This window comes from Amia ocellicauda, chromosome 4, assembly GCF_036373705.1.
Source record: "Amia ocellicauda isolate fAmiCal2 chromosome 4, fAmiCal2.hap1, whole genome shotgun sequence".
Taxonomy (NCBI): domain Eukaryota; kingdom Metazoa; phylum Chordata; class Actinopteri; order Amiiformes; family Amiidae; genus Amia; species Amia ocellicauda.
The window spans coordinates 9,387,348-9,406,685 of NC_089853.1; the positions used below are offsets into that span (position 1 = coordinate 9,387,348).

Below are 19,338 nucleotides of genomic sequence, written 5' to 3' on the forward strand. Positions count from 1 at the left end.
TCTTTAGGATTTATTTAGGAGTAAAGCTCTCTTCCTTTAATAAATACAGGATCACCTTAAAAATGCAGACACAACTTTTAAGTTTCAACAAAGCATAAAAAGACACCAGCTTGACTTGACAAAGGCTTGACAATTGAGGCCATTATTGTATACTGCATTCCTTTTAATCACAGGAAGGGTTGTATACACTTGTAAAGGTGTCTCACTGGATCTTTTCCCTATTTGAGATGTAAAGTGTAAAGTTGCATTCGGTGTAAATAAACTGTACAGGTTAGCAGATCTAATTTTTTTTGACGCTCCGTGAACATTTTATCCCCCCCCTCCTCCCCTCCCCACCCCTGGGCTTCTTTTTTAGAAGAAAGCAGCAACACAATAGCAAAGCTGAAAGGGGAACCTATTTGATCTTTGCTGTCCAGAGGCAAGCCAGACTAACTGTTCTGCAGCCCTTGCCTCACATCAGATGCACTGTGAAGTCTTCACATCTGAAGAGATGTCGCGTGTGTTTAGCATTTACCTTTTTTGATTCAGTCTCCTTTTAAATGTCACAAAGTAGGGCAGAAAACATCAGCCAAATAAACAGATAAAAATAAGAAAGAGAGAGGCAAAACAACTAAGGCAAGGGTGGAAATCAACAATCAGGCAGAAGGTCCTGGCAGATAAAAGCCACTTTGTAGGGAGGACGATATGTTGTGTCCAACATAACCCCTTATCCTCCCAGTCCTTTCCCCCTCTTCTGCTCCTACCACACTGAGATTTAAATTTTAGTTTCAGGTCCAGTACCAGGAAGAAGAAGACAGTTTCTTACTTTGAAGAGTCCCAAATGAATAATGTAGATAAAAGAATTAAGTCCCAAAAAAAAGAAGAACGAAAATCACAAAGCGCTCTATTATCTTAGCAGACTTTGGTTCGGACAGCTGAACCGTTATGACTAAGTTCCGAAAGACTTTTTTAACGCAAGAACACTGGAATTTCTTTGTCTCTCCATCAGTTGACTATTGTTGATGCTCCCATATGGTGCTACCCCATCCTAAGTAAATTAAGGCTTTTTATAAATGCTGCGATTGTGCTTGCTTGTGTCCGGACGCAGTCTGCGACATAGCTGGCATGCCTAGCGTGCAAGGAGACTGGGCTGCTCTCTTCAGTAAGGCGATCCTTAATGGAAGGTGTACTCTCACATTATAGTCTGAAAGCTTAAGATATAATAATGTATAGAGACTGCTTACTGTCCTGAGAGATTCATATCCTTCACATTAACTCACTGGTTATTTCACCCCTGTCCCCCCCTCTTCATGAAAGGAAGTAGTTTAGTAATTGTTAATGCAATCTAGAAGAAACAAAAATGACACTACTGTTTTCCCATTGCGGTTTCAGTTTGAATGCAATGCGAATTACTCTACTGTGGGAGAAAGAATAGCAGCTTTGTTGTCCATCTACTGTATTTACACAAACAACAGGATAGAAAAGGCATGACTTTGTTGTTCATTACAAAATATGTCTCTCCACAACATGTAAAACCTTCGGCGTAAAATGGAAGAATTCTATAATTTGACATCATTAGAAAATATGTTTTGATGTTTAATTTACTTTAACCTATTGTTCCTTTGAAGACTAAGATAACCAGTCACATACAGTAGTTGCATTTCAATAGTCAGCCCTAAGCAATTTGACTGTTCTCATGTGCTGACAGGCTGCTAATGGAATATTAAGAAAGTTGTGATTTTTTTGTGTGTACTTTTTAGGAATTTTATTATCGCCTTTAACAACCTAGATGAATGCTATCTCTATGACTAGCTTTTTATTTTTTAAACATAGCTATGCTTGTCTAAAAAAATGCTTTAAATGACAGCAAAGTACACACATAATAATTTAAGAGCCACACTACAGCCTTCACTTCTTTTTATTAATCACACATTACACCACATCTTTCAGTCCATCCTCCTAAAAGTAGGTAAAATGATACTATAAAAGCATTGGGTCTCTATAAATTATGACAGTGATTACATAAACTAGAATGTGAAACTTGCCTGTTTTTTTGCTTTAGGTTCCTTCCATTTGACAGTCAGGCAGTTTCTTCCTGTACCTGTGCCTCACTCACTCACTCATGGTATACCTCACCAGCACACTCACCCATGCTCAGAGTCTATCAACTTTGCTTACGTGTGACCACGCTAACACAGACATCCTCTCATGCAGCCAGATACTCCTTAATAACAATGTGTCACACAACAATCTGACAGCAGACTGTTTTGCGGATTACATAATTTAAGATCGTTCTCACATTGCAAACGAAATAAAACAGAAATTGATTAAATGAAAGTAGTTAATGTCTCATTCAACAATTCAATTGCTGAAGATATTTCAAATAATGTTTCTTGTCCCCAATGATCGGAATGGCAACAGCTGTATCACCTGCTTGCCGACTACTGCCCCTGACACGATATAAGCTCTACTAATCCTGCCAATAAAACATCATTAACAAGCATGAACATGGCCTCACCAACACATGTCAGCTTATGGCAGGCAATGTTATTAATCCTTTAAATGCTCAAATCAAATCGTAAAATAGGCTGTGCGCTACCATTTCCCAAACCATGAATGGGAAGAAAAGAAAAACATTGAGCTGATACCATCATAAAGCTTTCGAAATACTCCCCAGCTTTTCCCAAACAACCGCTGAACTGTATTTTGAAGCAATTACTTGCAATTAGATCTATTTGCATATGTTAATGCCGGTGCAAGTCTGCATATTCAACTCTATAAATGCTTATTCTGTAAAGCTTTAAAGAGAAGCTGCGAGGCATTTTTTTACAGGCAAATCAAAATGCAAATATTGCCAATCCTGTTTTAAAGATTTTTATTTTGACACTTTGACTTGCATTTCTTACACTTTTGTCATAAAAAAAAATAAAAAAAGCCTTGTTGACACTTGGCAGGATAAACACAGTCAAAAGGGAGAGTAGTCAATAACATCCTACTTAAACAAAACACTTATGCACATATACCACTTCAGATATACAGCAACTAACAGTAATATTCAGGAGAAGATCTCCCTTAACCCACCATAGCTTTATGACAAAAATACATTCCTTTAATCTCCATCTTTCATATCTGATAAATCACTACATGAAAGTGCAGCATCGAATATAGATTTGACCAGAATGTATAATAATATGAAAGTGTGGTAACAGGAAACCAGACGAACAAGAAATAAAACAATTAGCCAATTTTGAAATGGATTAAGCGATTTCTCAGGACTACAGAATTGTGTGACTCTGAAACAGATAGTTTTTCTTTAAGCAACTGTTCAAAGGTTTCAATATGGAAACAATGTAGCAAATTCAACCTTCTTTGACATAAATCTGGAGCTTTTTAATCCAGTGACTCACAATAGGACAAATTACTATGCCTTAACCATGACCCTTTCCGTTTTGTCCTTCGAAAACGTCACTCAGTGTCCCTGATTGAAGTCCACAGCTCATACTGGGCAGTGTTCAAGGCTTCACTAAAATCAAGACAATTTAAAAAAAAGCTAAATAAATCAAAATCTGACTGAGGTTGTGACCAAAAAAAACTTCACAGTACTGTAATTAATTTCAACAAATTAAATGTTACAGTAATCACATTATATTCACAGTTATGGGACACATGGTTCATCAGACTGAAATACAACCAGAAAGAACTTTAAATACATTACTGAATCTTATGAAAACTAATAAAACCTCTAAAAAACAACAACAATGCATAATGCATTGCTGGCATTTTATTGCAAACATTTAGATCTTAACCCATTATATTTCAACTGGGTTAATGCTAGGAGACTGGCAAGACCAGCATATCCAGAGTGGTTGCTCTTCTTTCTGATTAATTAAGTAATCTGGGTTTAGTCTGGCTGTGTGTTTAGGGTCATTATCATGTTGAGAAAGAATCCCCTCACCCATAAGCAAGACACCTGAGTGCATTGCATGAGTGGAATGAGGAGAGCAAAAGGAGGGTTTTCAGACCACAATTTGCTCGAGAAGGCAACCATCTTGACTCAATCACTGTGTGTGTGAGCCCTTTTCTGAGAAGCTCTTTTGAGATCATCACCGAGTTTCTACTGCACTGATATTCCCAGAAGAGAAACCAGTCTCCAGCCATTTTGTGTGAAGGACAATGTTTCATATGTCTTACAAATCAAGTGCTGTATGACATGTAACTTGAGCAGCTTTTGATCATTTGTGGAGAAAAATGTACAAATGTAATGTAGTCTGTCTCCAATATATTTTATATATAGTTCATAATTTAATTGAACACTTAAGAATAAAGCTAAATATTAAACTGAATAATCATGTTTTTAAGTATGGCCAGCTGCCTGAACAATCAGTGCTCTGTCTGTACACAATACCGCTCTGTCCTGACATCAAATCAAGCCCAGGTACCACTAACATCAAATCAATCTCTCAGCTGAAGCCATTCCTGGGTTATGAGAGTAAGTAGCTTGTACTTATCAGTCTGCCACAGGACCTTCAATGCAGACTTGAGAACTGTCATGTAGAAAGCATTTAATAATTGATTATCCATCTGCAAGAAGGCCTGATTTTCTTGTATATAGTATTTGGGCAACCATTTTACGCAAAGTTACAATACTGAGCCAATTTCTTATTAAACATGATGAGATACTGAATACAGTGTGTGTTCCAATTTAGCAACCACATATATATATATATATATATATATATATATATATATATATATATATATTCCTCGGGAAATGCCTGCCATTTTTAGGGCTGGGGACACTTAACTGTTCCTGCTGAATTAGAAAAAGGCCTTTCAGAGGTAAAGTAAAAGAAACTCAATGACCCTGATTGACTATGAATGAACGTGTTCAATGCAAACCACACTGCAGTACTGGAGAGCTTATTTTATAAACCTGAGTGTTTTTTTTTCCTCTCTCTCTCCCATAAACCTGTGCTTGCATTCCTTCAGAATTTACAGTTAACACATAACATAAATTCTTCAGCTGACACACCTTTTCCAGAGTTATTTAGCATTTGCATATATATATATATATATGTGTGTGTGATATGTAAGAATATTAGTTATAGTAATAGTTTCAGCATGTAAAACAAATTTACAATGCATTTGAAACACTTCTGCCATGAAATAGCTGGCAGTGTTTTGAAGTTTTATTTTCGATGTTATAAAAATCTCTTTGAAAGCCCGTAATTAAACAGCATTCAAGTCTCTGCAGTGTTGTTGAGGTCCTGCTCTCTCTTTAGGTTTCTCTGTGGCTTGGATCCCCTCCAGACTGACTCTCTTTCTTTCTTTGTGGTTTTGTACTCGTGATCTCATCTACTGGTTCACCGTTCGTTATGACTGACAGCAAAATGCAGGTATGAAAACAAACAGTTACCTGTGTGAAAGGTGTGGGAAAGTTACTTACCACTAAGAAGACACTTTTATACCGAGTATGTTCTAATGTTTCTTCAATGGATCAATGCCCTGGTTATGACATGAAACATTTAAAACTGGGAAACTCAAGCTACAACATACCAGCGATTGCCTCTCTCATGTACTTGTTGTCAAATACAGAAGCCTTTTATTACACTACTAAGATGGTGACAAACAGACTTAAATCTTAAATGAAAGAGTTTGATATATTGCTATATATAAGATACATTACTCACTCATAAGTGTGAAATCTGGTCACTATGTAAAAATGATATAGAAACTGAGGACGACAGAAAATAATGAAAAGATGTATGCTGGGAAGAACAAGAAGAAATAGAAAAATAAATTGATGCTGCTGAGAACAAACCAAATGGAAACATCTTGGGGAGGCTTTCATCCAGCAGTAGATTAATATAGGCTGATAAATATAGCCTGGGGCATAGATTTCGTTTCAGAATTGGGGGGTGTCAATATGCTGTCAATATTGGCAGGGACGCATCCCCTATGCCTATGGAGCTGGGCATACATTATTGGGGGGACAATTTAGCATTCTCTCGACATCCCCCCCTAAACCCACACCTATGCATATAGCCAATTTATTGGTGAAATTGTTTGGGTACGTTGGCTGACAAGTTACATTTAAGACAATGTTTTGCACGCATGTCTGTAGTTGCATTATATTTCCCACCTTGCTGCGTCCTTGGTGCATTAACACAGTTGTGTGTCACTGGTCCTCTACACAATAATATAAAGAGGCACAGTAAATTGTTCACAGAGGTGGAAATATGTAAAGCTTTTAGTCTTGCTACAACAAAGAGTTATACATTATTTGTCACTGACTCAAAGAAACTTTGTTAAAAGAAAAACATGAATGACCAGTTATTCATTTCAACAACAGCAGAATTTCATATTTCACTTATTTATCTTTCAACATCAAAAGCGATCTTTTGTAGTGATATAACAATACTACAAAGAAAAAGCTCGTGGTAGAATGCACAATGCCTTTGGTTCCGGATTCAATAAATACGGACTTGAGAATGTGTTGCAAGGCCAGCGTGCCAGTAGGTAGCTTTTTATCTAGATGTCAGCCTTTATCTCAGACGTTCCTCCATTAATTTAAACCTACAGATGTGTGTGCCCTTTGTATTGATTTTAACCTAACAATTAATGTGGATTTTGATTTATCATAACACTTTAGATCTTAATCATATGGTGTTTTCTGCTGGGTGCTTTTGTTTGTTTTTTAATTAAGAAGACCTTGTGTCTCTAACCCTGAGCTTCTTTTTAATTGCTAGTATTTACATCAGGCATACTTCAAAAGCAGAGAAAGACGTTTGTAAGGGGGAGCACAAAGAGGAGCTTTGAAATGTCTACAGTCATATGAAATGGTATGCTAATTAAAAACCTAAGGCTGCCAGTGTGATATGAAAAGTATTTATATTTGTAACTTCTAATGTAGATTCAGTTTCCTAGGAAATCAACTGAGCAGCCAATGTATTTCTTCCCCCTTTACTGTTCATACCTGTGTACTTATCAACACCATCCGTGACAATCCGAGTTCGTCAAATGAAGAAACGTTCCGCAATTAAGGAGGAAAAAAAAAGAAAACCTTGCTTTGAAAACCTGCATCGTTTAAAATATTTTTACTGAAAGCACTTTGATGTACGATGACACATGTTAGGACAGGGACAATTAATCTAGTTTATGTAGACATCATTTATTTTGGGGTTCATTAAGGTTATTGCCTGCAAATAGACATACTTTAGCCATTTATTTTTTCTGGACAAGCAGTCAATCTGCACAAGTGATTTAACCCTAAAAACAATACGTATTCTTTGTTAATTATAGAACTTGAGCAAAACAGCAAATGTACAATGAAGTGAAAGTCACTAGAAAAGCACAAAACAATTCACATAGTATTTTTGTTTTTTGTAACCAGATGTCAGACAGTAGGCAGTATCATGTGAACAGGATCCTTTAAACAGTTTTCAGATAGAAATGATAAAATAAGGCAGTTTCTCTCTCTCTCTCTCTCCCTTAAACTTATTTTCTCGAGTGTGGGAAAGATATCTTTCTGACAGATCTTCCAAATAAAACCCAGTGTGATTGAACCCCACGAAAGCAAAATAAAATATAAATTGCTATCATAAGAAAACGCAATTACCATTTAACTTCTTAATTCTATTAATTTTAATTCACTGCTGGTATTTTATGTGCAGCAATGTCGGCTGGAGCTTGGCCCAGGGATGCTCCCACACTGCGGACTCTTGCCAGACAGGAACACAAAGGATCCTCGACTGCGAGCGAGAGAGCAAGCAAGCGAGGGAGCAAGAGGGAGAGGGAGAGGCAGCCCAGGTTATCTTCAACTTGTACTGTGCCTTCCCCTTGAAAGTAAACATATCTCAGTAACAGTCCGTGCTTTGGACTGGCCGGCCGAAAAGACAAACTCCATTAGAAAATCACCTCCTCTTAGAATAAACAGAGAGATTTGTAAGTAAAACCATAAAGAACTGCATCCAGCTATGCAGAAACAACATTACTCCAACTGAGGGGCAAGGTCCATGCTTCGTGCACTCTCAAGTTCACTGTTTACAATGAAGTGCATTTGAAACTTAATTTGACACTAATAAAATGGTGCAGTACCTGGGTAGCACAAGTGCAGCAAATGCACGAATGCCTGTGGAATGTGGGAGTTAAGGTATCCAACACCCTCACATCCACCTGGCACATAGATGTTAAGGTAGCCTATATGAAATAAAAACTGTTCCACCTCTCTTCAGAAGGATGAGCCAGATGTGTCACCGCTTCAAACAGTGCAACTTCAACAGGAAACAAAAGGAGGCTTCGACACACCAAGACATGAGAGGGACGAATTACAGAATGGTAGGAGAGAGGCCAAATAGGTTTTTGTACACAGTATTTGGAGAAGTGAAGCCTGTTCTAAGATCTCTTCAGTTTGGTCTATGGCACAAACACATTAAACACTCATCCATATGGTAAGAAAGAAATAGAAAAATAATAGATGGGCTGAACAATTTTAACTTTGAATCCTACCTTTAATTTCCCCAAGAAGTTCACTTGTGTTCAGTCTTTCCATTTTCTCCTTCCAGTCTTTAGAGAGGAGTTTTTCCATGCAAGAAGATTCTAAAAGAAAAAATAGCTACTTATTGTCCTGTTTATTAACCCTACTGATTTTTCATGAAGTCATTCTCCCGTGACTCCATAGTCAGGAAGGTAACTTCCCCCCTTTTCGGGGTGTCTCTATTTAGTTTAGAATGATACAAATCTGAACAGAAAATAAGTAAACAGCTGATAGAAGCTTCTGTCTGCAGGTCCTCTAGAAATACCCTTATCTTTTCTGGACAGAGGCTGGGTGTGTATTAACAGATTTAAACAATTTATAATATAAAAGGCATACCTTGTTGTACCAAATTACTAGGTACATAATACAATTCAAAGCTGAAGAAGAGTAAAGCTGTTAGTCAACACTATAATTATACCTGTTTACCTAAGCTTAGGAAGTATAGAAAAAAATAAAGTTTCTATGACATTAATTACACAGGACTTTCTACAATCCATAATAATAAATTGAGAGGTTGATGTCCTGTTGTTTCTCTGGAAATGCCCCCACAACACACACCCTTTTTATATAAAAAAAATATATATATGAAAGTAAAATAAATACAAATTAAAAAAGCAAAAACATTTGCAAAAAATTCTGCTTGAGTGGATTTAACAACTCAGTCAGCATGAGGTGTAGGTACTTGGAAATCAAAGAAAACATGAGCAGCTAACACACGCTTTGAATTAGCTGGGGTTACCAAGAACAATGCGCTGGCCTTCCGAAAATAAGGTCTGCTGTGCTACATACCAGTAACTCTACAATAGCTCATTAAAAACAACACACACAAATTAATAAAAGAACACAATATAATGTGTTACTTAAAACAAATTTTGGTAAATGCCAAGAAGAATGCAGTTTATTTCCTATAAAATAAACATTGCAGTGTTTATAGTAATTATATGGAACATAAAACCTTCAATCATCCCAACATGAGCCAAAAATGAAACCCAGTGAAACAGGCTGTCTGAAAACTGAATGAGCAACAGGTTTTTTTTTTTAAACCTTCCACCCCCCTCCATTTGAAAATGGTAAAGAGCAGAGATTTATTCCTGGACCTTGGAAGACCATCTAAAATGTTAAAAAAAAAAAAAAAAAAAAAAAAAAAAAGGTCATTGAAAGGTAGACTAATTCAAAAAACAAAAGCATGTCTGCTGATTTCTCTACCCACTCATATTCCTGACATTAATTTTTAATTAATAGTAACAGGCTATCTGGCCTCGTTGTCTCATAGAGGTCAATCACAAGAGGGTGTGCGGAGATAAGCAGGACTACAAAGACACATTAAAAAAAGAAAAAAGAAAAAGTAAGCACAAGGTAAGAGATGAAATTGGTTTCTGTATGAGCCGGGAGCAGTGATGAAAACAATTAACATTTGTCCATGGGATAATTAATCAGTCGAGGAATGGCTGGAATCCGCCGTTCTGTCGTGGAGGTCGGTGATAAAGAACATGTTGCTAACCAGCACAGACCGGGTCTTCAAGTTCTTCCCTCCAAATGGAGGTCAGCTTGTTCCCATCAAACACAACTTTTCCTTCAGTCTCACGGGCTCCCTCCATAAAGCCACTTTGGACAGAGTCTGCAGAATTTGTAGTGACCTTCACCAGAGCTGAAATAAGAATATCTGAAATGCCTGCAACTGGACAAACAGGGATTCTGTGGCTTCATCCTCAACAGGAATATAGATAGAATTATTATTATTATTATTATTATTATTATTATTATTATTATTATTATTTTCATTATTATTATTTTGTGTTTCTTTTTCAAACTCAGTAAAAATGCCTTTTTGTCTAATGAAGACTCCTTGGTGTAATAGACACAGCTGCTATAAAATGTGATTCCAGATACCAAACTTTCAGCTGGTGTTTCAACATTTAGTATCCAACTGTAAAACATGCAGTTTATAATTGTCCTTAGAATTTAACAGTGTATTTAATTAATAACTGAAGCAAAATAAGTTTGGCCAAAAGCATGTTAGTTTTTCAGACGTTTTTTTAAACTCAGGATCTTTCCCATTTCAAACTATTTAATTTGATTTGATAATTTTAACCATTTTTAAAATCATGTGGATTTGTAAATGCTCATGTTCAAATAAGCCTGCCATATCTCATCCTTTTCTCACAGACATGACATCATACAATTAAGAATAGCTTTGTTCTTGCAGAAAATAGAATTAGGCACAAGTGGTCATTCTACAAACCTCCAATAGTAACCCAGAGGCATTGTAGGTTATAAATGGTTAAATGGCTATCTGAAGAATGAGTCATTTGTGAATAGTTTGCAAAACAAAAGAGCAAGAATTCATAAGGATGGGGAAAAGGATTTTGAATGGCTTTGATTCCGTTACAGTCAAGTTGAGAAAATGTTCTGGATGTATGCCGGTAGCACAGTCCAGACATATACTTCAGATACAAAAAACAAAAGTATCCCATTGTCAAGAAGGATGTCCATGATCAATGAGTGTAGGTATGTTTGTGTGACTGTAACAAAACACTTGTCAGAGTCTGACCCAGAATTATTACTTCATGTTTTAGTTTGAGGCTAAATCACTTTTTCTTTGAGATTAGTTACATATTGCCATAGATTCTTTCAGATGAGCACCTCCTTGTCTTACTCTATAAGACATAGTGTATGAAATTAAATGTATTAAATAAATTCATACATACATACGTACACAGACACAGACACACAGACACACACACAGACACACACACGTTAAAACCTAAAGTCTGAATCCGGAATATTTGCAGATATATTGGATTAATTAAACCCCCTAATAAAATAACAATAAACAGGGAGCTAGATCCTCTGGCGGTATGTAAATTCTGAGTATATTTCCAACTACCTGTGTGCATGGCATGCTGTGGCTTTAGTTATTCTATTCTTATCTTGTAATTTGCATTATATAAAATAACACTTCATTACTTAATTTTAGAGGTGGTGTAAAATAATGCCTGAAGAAAAAAATCCATTATATGTATTTTTTAAAGGCAGGCTTCCAGTTCTATAAAACTGCTGGTGAGCTGTTAAGAGGAAATTAAAAAAAGCCTCCCCTGATCAGCTTTCAATTTATTTTTATGCACACAATATATGTGAATAAGTGAGCCCCAATGTGCAATTCTGTAAATTCTCAGATCATATTTACAGCCTTGGGATGTGGTTTTCTTGAAATGAAAGCTAAACACTAACAGTACCCGACTTGCATAAAATGGAATAAGCAACAAGATTTACTGTAGCCACTTAGGAACAAGAACGCAGTCCGTAACTCGGCACTACATCTGTACCTCGTTCCAACTGGAATCAAGGAGCAAAATTTACGTTCATGGTTTGATAAACAAAACTGACAGGTCAGTAGAAAGACGGAGGAGGATGTGGAGGAGGGGGGCTGGCAGAAAGAAAAGAAAAAAATTACCCTAAATGGAATTAGCTTCTTCATTATTTTTGTCCTTTCTTCAGAACAGTACGGGTAAAAGCACTGTACACATTTTCTGAAGGGAAATTATGTATTTTACATTACGCCCTACCCTTCAAAATGCACACTCCAGACCCAGAATAAAAGAAGGAGGGGGGAAAAATGCAGGAAAAAACAACAACCAATAAATCAAGCAGGGAGTGATCCAGAGGTCAAGGCTTCTTCTGGCCTTTTTAAGAACTTCTTTAAAAAATGCCAGGAACCATTATCTCAGCTGACCATTCACTTCCTCTCTTCTGCTAGCCAATCAGATGTGCTTACACTAAGGTGTGTCATTTTCATATTATTCTTGTCTTAAATCATACCACAAAAATACATAAATACAAATAAGCCTGATCCTTTTCTCTCAAAACTGTAAAAGGACCCCCCAAGTAAGTGAACTAACGTAATGCACAGCAAAGACAATACGTTCATATGGTGTTCATAAATATATAGTGTATTTATTTTAAAAAATAACTATTAAATATTGGTAAAAAATCAATCAAGTAATTAAAGATACCAGTTAACATTATATTCTGCAGCTACAGAACTATATGTCTGCTACTAAAACATAATCATTTTAAGTGCTATAAAACCAGAAAAACAACTGATAAAAGAAAAATCGGGAAATAAAAATTACATATAACCATAATACAACATCTGTAAGTAAAGAGGAGTTTTTAATCGTTATTTTTAGAAGGCTCTACAAGGAATGTGAATTGTGGCAATTGTTGTATTTATTTATTTATTTATTCGTGGGGGAGTGAAGTCAGTTCAGCACTTTAAAAAAAAAGAGAAAAAGCCATTCTTCCTCGAAAATAAATTCCCTTTAATGGAGAAACAAATTTAAATTTACACTACAAATAGACAGGCAGAAGGGAATTGTGGGGGGCGGGGGGGCATTGTGGAATTATGGAATCAGCGCTGGTTAAAGAATGACTTTCCCATACATAGGGGCTCTGATATAAACATCAACACAGATGCTTCATGAGACAGACTTGGGCTTCTCAAGCACTTGATCATTAAGGAATGCACCAACTGTTTTAGATAATCCCGTGCCAGCTCCAATTCTGCTCCGCACTCCCCTCTGGGAGTGGCCAAACTCTCCTGCTCCCCCCTTTTTTTAACACTCCTCTGTACCTTTTTTCCATGTATTTTTTACCAAGAGAAAAATAAAATGTATTGTGTGCCAAGCAACACAGGAAAGGCACTGAGATGTCAAGTAAAAATGAAGGCTTTTAAATTATTAACCCCCTAGAGTCCCTCCTTTACCTGGAAGTTGTAAATAACCGACATGTTGCCAGTAACATTCATGGGCTTTTACTTGGTGCTGCCAAAGGAAAGCAACATCAAGGGATTTAAACACAGTAAATGCCATTAAAACAGAGCAGTGCTATTAAATTATTGGTGTTGAATTTTCTTATTTAATTATTTTTATTTTTGTTATTATTTAAGCAATAATGTATCTTTGCACTCTGTTAGGAAGCTTGATTTAAGCATGATAAATATAGTCCTTTGTTTTGAGGTTAAATGGATGATCCTTCATATTTGACGGTCTGTCCTCCAGTCCAGAAAGGAAAACAAGTTAAAGGTTATTTAACATAATTAATTACTTACAAAAATAAAATAAAAAAAGACTACGGAAAATAAGTCATGGTTTTAATCCGTGTGAGTTTGTGAGTTTCCCGAACACTCCCATGAATCAAAGAACTGCTCTTTCAGCCAAGGCTGTTAAAAACAGGAACCAAAAAGTTCCTTACCTGTCTAAGGTGTGCAGAGTGAAGCTAACTGTATTTTTCTACCATCAATATATTGATACTATATTTAAATAACTAAGATAATAATCATAATAATAGTAATAATAAAGAACTCAAATAATAATATAAAAAGTGTTCATTTTAACACAATTTTAATGTATAAATTACAACGTTGTGTGTTCAAGACAATTCTCATCAAATTCAACTCAAATCAAGGCAGCATAGGAACTACTTTCCATGTAAATCTCCGATAACAAATAACAAAAAACAAGAAAAAAACAATGCACTGCTCTTAAAGTTGATTTGAGGAACCACTTCAAACTGAGATGAGAATGGAATGAAAACAATAGCGCTTATCTAGTTTTATTTACATTTTCCCAAGATCTCTGTGGCATACCAAGCAGGCCCTTGTAGGAGACTGCAGAGTGCTGGCACTGCGAACTCCCTGCTCGGCTGGACAGCGACCAACTTTTCGAGCCCTTGTGACACTTGTGCCTCGACACTGGAGAGGAAAGGAAACCGGACTTGGCAGTGGATCACTTCAGCGGTTGTCTCAATGCTCTCAATCAGACAGTGAAATGACTTAGAAAAAAACTAAAAGCGAGAGGAAGGGGGTGGGGGAACTCAGACCAACTCTGTCCCAGTTGTAAAGCACTTATCACACCAATGACATACAAAGCACATCAGCTATATTAATCCAGATATTATTAATCTGCCCTTCTGAGTACAGTCTCTCGAAACCCTCCTACCGCAGCTTTCCCTATTGTTAATGCAGTGGAGGAGTGAACAGACCTCTAAAGACCTCAATGATCTACAACTGCACTGACTTGCTGGAGAGTTGCTTTGCTGGATACGTACAATGATTACATCACATCTTGAAAGATGAAGAAAAAAAAGGAGTAATTGTGATCATAACTCTTGAAAGCATGTTTCGAGTGGGTGTTTGGTATTAATACAGACTTCCTCACCTGGCATCATTCAGCGCCAAATCCAAATGCTGTAGACAAACCACAATAATGTCAGATCGATGCGCTTAATGCTGTGTCTGGATGACTATGCCAGCAATGACAATCTGCCCAACATCAACATCCATTATTAAAAAGAAAATAGAAAAGAGAAGAAAAAGGAAAGAAAAGAAAAATGAGAAATAAACTTGTTGCCCTCACCTTCAATTTCAGCCTTATGTCACAGCTCTCATCCATCACTGATATTTTATTACTGATATTTTAATCATCACTACAAAAAATCAAGCAATGGCTTGCCAATGGCAGACGTGGAGACATCGCAAACTCCCACAAATATTCCCAGACCAAAGTTGCTTTCAATACATGTGTTATTAACACCTTAAAACACAACTATTACATTGAATACATTTTACTGTCGCAGTGAAATACCATTTCCAAGTTTAATTATCAGGCAAAAGGTGAAACAAACACATTTTCAGCCGGCTATGTTCCCTGTGCAAGCCTAGGTTAAAGCGGACTACTAAAACACAATCAGATTCACTATGTCCTCTATAATTAAGTGCAAAAAGGCAAATGAGAAAATCATCTGTTCAGCATATCATCTATGTACTTCTCACTGAATTCACCAACAAAACTGGCAATGGGAAATTGGCCAAGCAACAGATTAGAGATGCATGCAGTACCTTGTTCCAAGCGGAAGCTTTTGCAACAACTGTTCTAGTAAGTATTTTTAAATCCATTCCGGTAGCCCATATCTCATTGCTTGAGAAAAGAGAGAAAAAAAAAAAAAAATGAAGCCGCGCTCACCACTATTGAAAACATGATGTGTATTTTGCAGACCCTCCCCTCTAAAGCGACAAAGACAATTCCACGCGTATCAGTCAAGCACTTCCCAACTTTCCTCAGTAGCTTGTGCTAACATAAAAATAATATGGTTGCTAGTTGCTACCACCAACACAAACAATACTGTTGAACTATACAAGGTGTGCGTTGAAGATAAGTTATCCCTGAAAACTGTCAAACAAAGGGGAAGCTACTAGGGCTCCTACCCAGTGATTGAGACAATGTATTTTAAAATATATGTCTTTTAGCTCCACCAAATACATTACAAGACATTAAATATAGATTAGCAGGTAGATAGAAAAGGCTGAAGATAACAATATATTTATTTTTATTGTAGTTTTCAAGCATTCACCTGAAAGTGCTAGCACTATGTTTTAGCGATTATGCAGGGGATAGAAAAGGACGTTACTGAAGCTCAAACTAAAGCAAAAGCTTCAACCTAACAATACATACTGAACAAAGGAGAGAAACTGGTCTTCAATGATGCTGCATTGTCAGATCGTGACTAAAACTGCTTCGGACTTCCTTTTCTGTCATGTAGGACATCAGAACCCCCGCACACAGAAATAAAAGACCAACTGGACTGCTATACGTCTAGTACTGTTTATTTATTATTATCCAGTCAAGATATATTATATTGCTCATTCAGAGTCCACTTTCTGCAGTACATTTCTGGGAAAAACTAATTTTAAGTACTGGAGAGTCTAATCGATCTTCCATGTCAGCCAGGACTCAATTTCAACTGCTCTTCAATTGTGCTTTTTAGAAAACAGATACCACATCATGCCTCCGTTTGTATCAAGAAGTGTCACTGCTAGCTGTGCCCAGTGGCAACCTGCCAACACATCTGCCATACGCCTGTAACCTTCAGAGTGCTATTGTAATCCCCCCCCATAACAGGAACAGGCTCTTCTCCCTAATCAATCCACATGCAAGGACCATGAATAATCTGGTGGGATTCAGAAAACTCCACCAGACCCATGTGGGAAACCAGCTAAGGCTCTGGAAATGGTTTTTATTTAGTTTTGTTTTTTTTGTTTCCATCCAACAGCACTGAGCATTATCCAGCATGAATTGAACCTCTGACAGCAACCATTTATTTCCTTTCTGTTTTCAAAAGCAAAATGTCGCCAACATGTTTAAATGCTGCTGAAGGTAAATTCAAAACTGGATGCTTAAGTTTAACCATTTGATGAAAGTTATGGAAATAATTTTAATGTGTATATCACTGAACCAGCATGTCAAAATACTATGGCTATTCCTTTACATATATAACATACAAAGTTATCTTCCATGCACTGTAGAACCAAGCAGACATTTCATAAAACATAGTTCTGACTATTTGATCCCCCCAGTATCACAGTAGGCTATGCATTATAGTAGACCTATAAACTTACTCACCAAGTTTGGTCAAACTTTTTACTATACAGCATCAGTTCACACCTATGTGAAAATGAACTGGCATAGTAAATCAGCGCAGATAATATGCACCTGGTATCCAAAGAGAAGGGAAATAATATTGAACTTTGTTAATCTTAAAAGCAACATAAGGAGAAACATTGGACCATCCATATCAGTAACTGGAAGAACAAATATGAATGATAAAATGTACAGTAAGAACAGTACAGTAGAATGTAAGGTGCATAAATGACTGGGAAATATATCTCAATGGCCTCAATGTTATTAAAATATTTTGTTTAATCTTTCAATGTATCATTTTTGTTGTGCTTTGGGATAATAGCTGTATCCCCCTTGATTGGTAAATTAGTTTTTACACTGTTGCATGAGCATCGCAAAGAAAAAACACTGAAAACAAGGTATTGGGATCTCAATGAATAAAGACAGCATAATTCGTGGTAAAGACCATTTGAAACTCCCCCTTAGCCATCAAATCATTATATCAAGTAGAAACTCTCAAATCAATAGCAAACTGACACTGGACAGATAAATAAGTGTTGTTGTTTAGTTAAAAAAAAATCCAAAACAGTTAACTATTTCAAATCAGCACTCGCAACAGATGCATTCAGTATCATATACATTATAAGAGCTGTCTGTCATATGTATTCAGCAGTCCTTCTAAACATCCATAATATTTCCCTGCTGAAGAAAACCACTAGAAACATTATCGCTAGAAGTGCTCAACACTCATGAATCAACTCTTGAGAAAAAATAAATGTTACTACCTTACAGAGAACTGTAAGTATTTATAAGTGTGTCTTTCAAGTGCAAGATCTTTAACAAATAACAAAAGCTTAACAGAGACTGAAATAAGTTACAAGAATCATCAAGGTCAAAGGAAAAATGCAGCTTGTGCTCAACTTTGAAACAAGCGCAAATTACACTTAAGGGTTCCTCTTTCTTATCTCTGAAATTGTGCAACATGTTACATCGATAATTAGTTCCTGTATTTGAAACCATTTAGAAAGACAGAAATACTTCAAGGTAAGAAAGAAGAGAGGGGAAAAACACAATCCAGTGGTTTAATGACAGGTTGGCCACATTCCAGGAAATGTTAGCTCCTCCTTGGAATCACTGAACATTGGTATTTCCAAATAAGTACTTAATGAAAACAAACTAGGCATACAACACGAAACACACAGGAGCAATGTATATAATGCTGATAATGGGCTGAATCCTATGAATATTTTAATCACAGAATCAATAAAACCAGAAAGCGTCACACCAAAAAAAAAAAAGAAAGGAAAAATAATCAAATGAAAAGAGAAACAAGACAAAATGTGTTTTGTCATTCCACCAGTAGCTCGAGAAACAACAGACATTCAAAATGCCAAGTGTTCCTGAAGCCTTCATAATCATAGCGTTATTGAAGTGAGGACAAAAAGGCTTCTAATTGCATGGGAGCAATCTAAATGGAATAGGTTATACTCCCAGGCAATACGGCACAATACAACAAAAACAACATTCTCTGTGTACAACAGAACGTCATCTCTCATTTTCAGGCAATTACCTTCCTTCTTGTCAACAGTTTTAATAACCTCCATCATTTCTAAAAGACTTTTGCTTCAGTTAAATAATTTTCAGCTCTTTAATATGCAAATGTGCTTGTTCATATGCATGGGTGAAGTGGTGCAGCTACTTGAAATGTGTCAGTACATTGTACAGCACCTGCACCTCAGGGAAGGCTTGATTTAATTGACACCTAATACTATTCATTATTCCACTTAGTGAGCAGTTCCTGTTAGTCACCTGTAGGTTCTCCTATAGGCAAGAGTTCAGCCTGCCAACAGGAGCTCTAAACATCTGCTATAAATAGAATGACTATATTTAATATTCACCATTGGCAGTGCATGCAATACAAGGTAAATAATCACGCCGGCAGTCAATCTGCACTTGAGCAGAGTACTGGGCAATTCCCACCAAACATACTGTGGCTCTTTGGAGGCTATACTGGGACATGTCACTACACATGACACAGTCTGCATAAATGAGCTGTGGCTAAACACAACACACACACTCAAACACAGTACTGTGTAAATTTGTTAGAGTAACATACCATGTCTGTGGTTTTGATTCGTTGAGCATATTAATTAAAACAACAGTAATTGAAAACCCTGTAAAACTGTAAAAGTAGGCATGTTCTTGATATGATTTTAATATGCCACATAGGCAATTATTTTACGTTGTAAATTAAAGCGATCATCCAGCCACACACATTAAAATGCACTAGACATTTAAGAAGTTTGGTGACGGTCATTTGCATTAAATGGATGCAGTCATCGATATTTTATGCTTTCTTTCTGTGAA

The 19,338-nt window shown here is 36.5% G+C and overlaps 1 protein-coding gene across 11 annotated transcripts in view; it reads right to left on the bottom strand.

Moving 5' to 3' along the window:
- Nucleotides 1–19,338, bottom strand: part of sox6 (SRY-box transcription factor 6) — a 190,160-nt gene that overhangs the window by 80,769 nt on the left and 90,053 nt on the right. For 9 of the 11 annotated variants that reach the window (XM_066700907.1, XM_066700903.1, XM_066700905.1 and 6 more), the window contains one exon: nt 8,488–8,577. The exons of the other annotated variants lie outside the window; for them this stretch is intronic. In XM_066700907.1, coding sequence (XP_066557004.1) covers nt 8,488–8,577 — 90 coding nt within the window. The remainder of the gene's footprint in view (nt 1–8,487; nt 8,578–19,338) is intronic. 11 annotated transcript variants of the gene reach the window in all.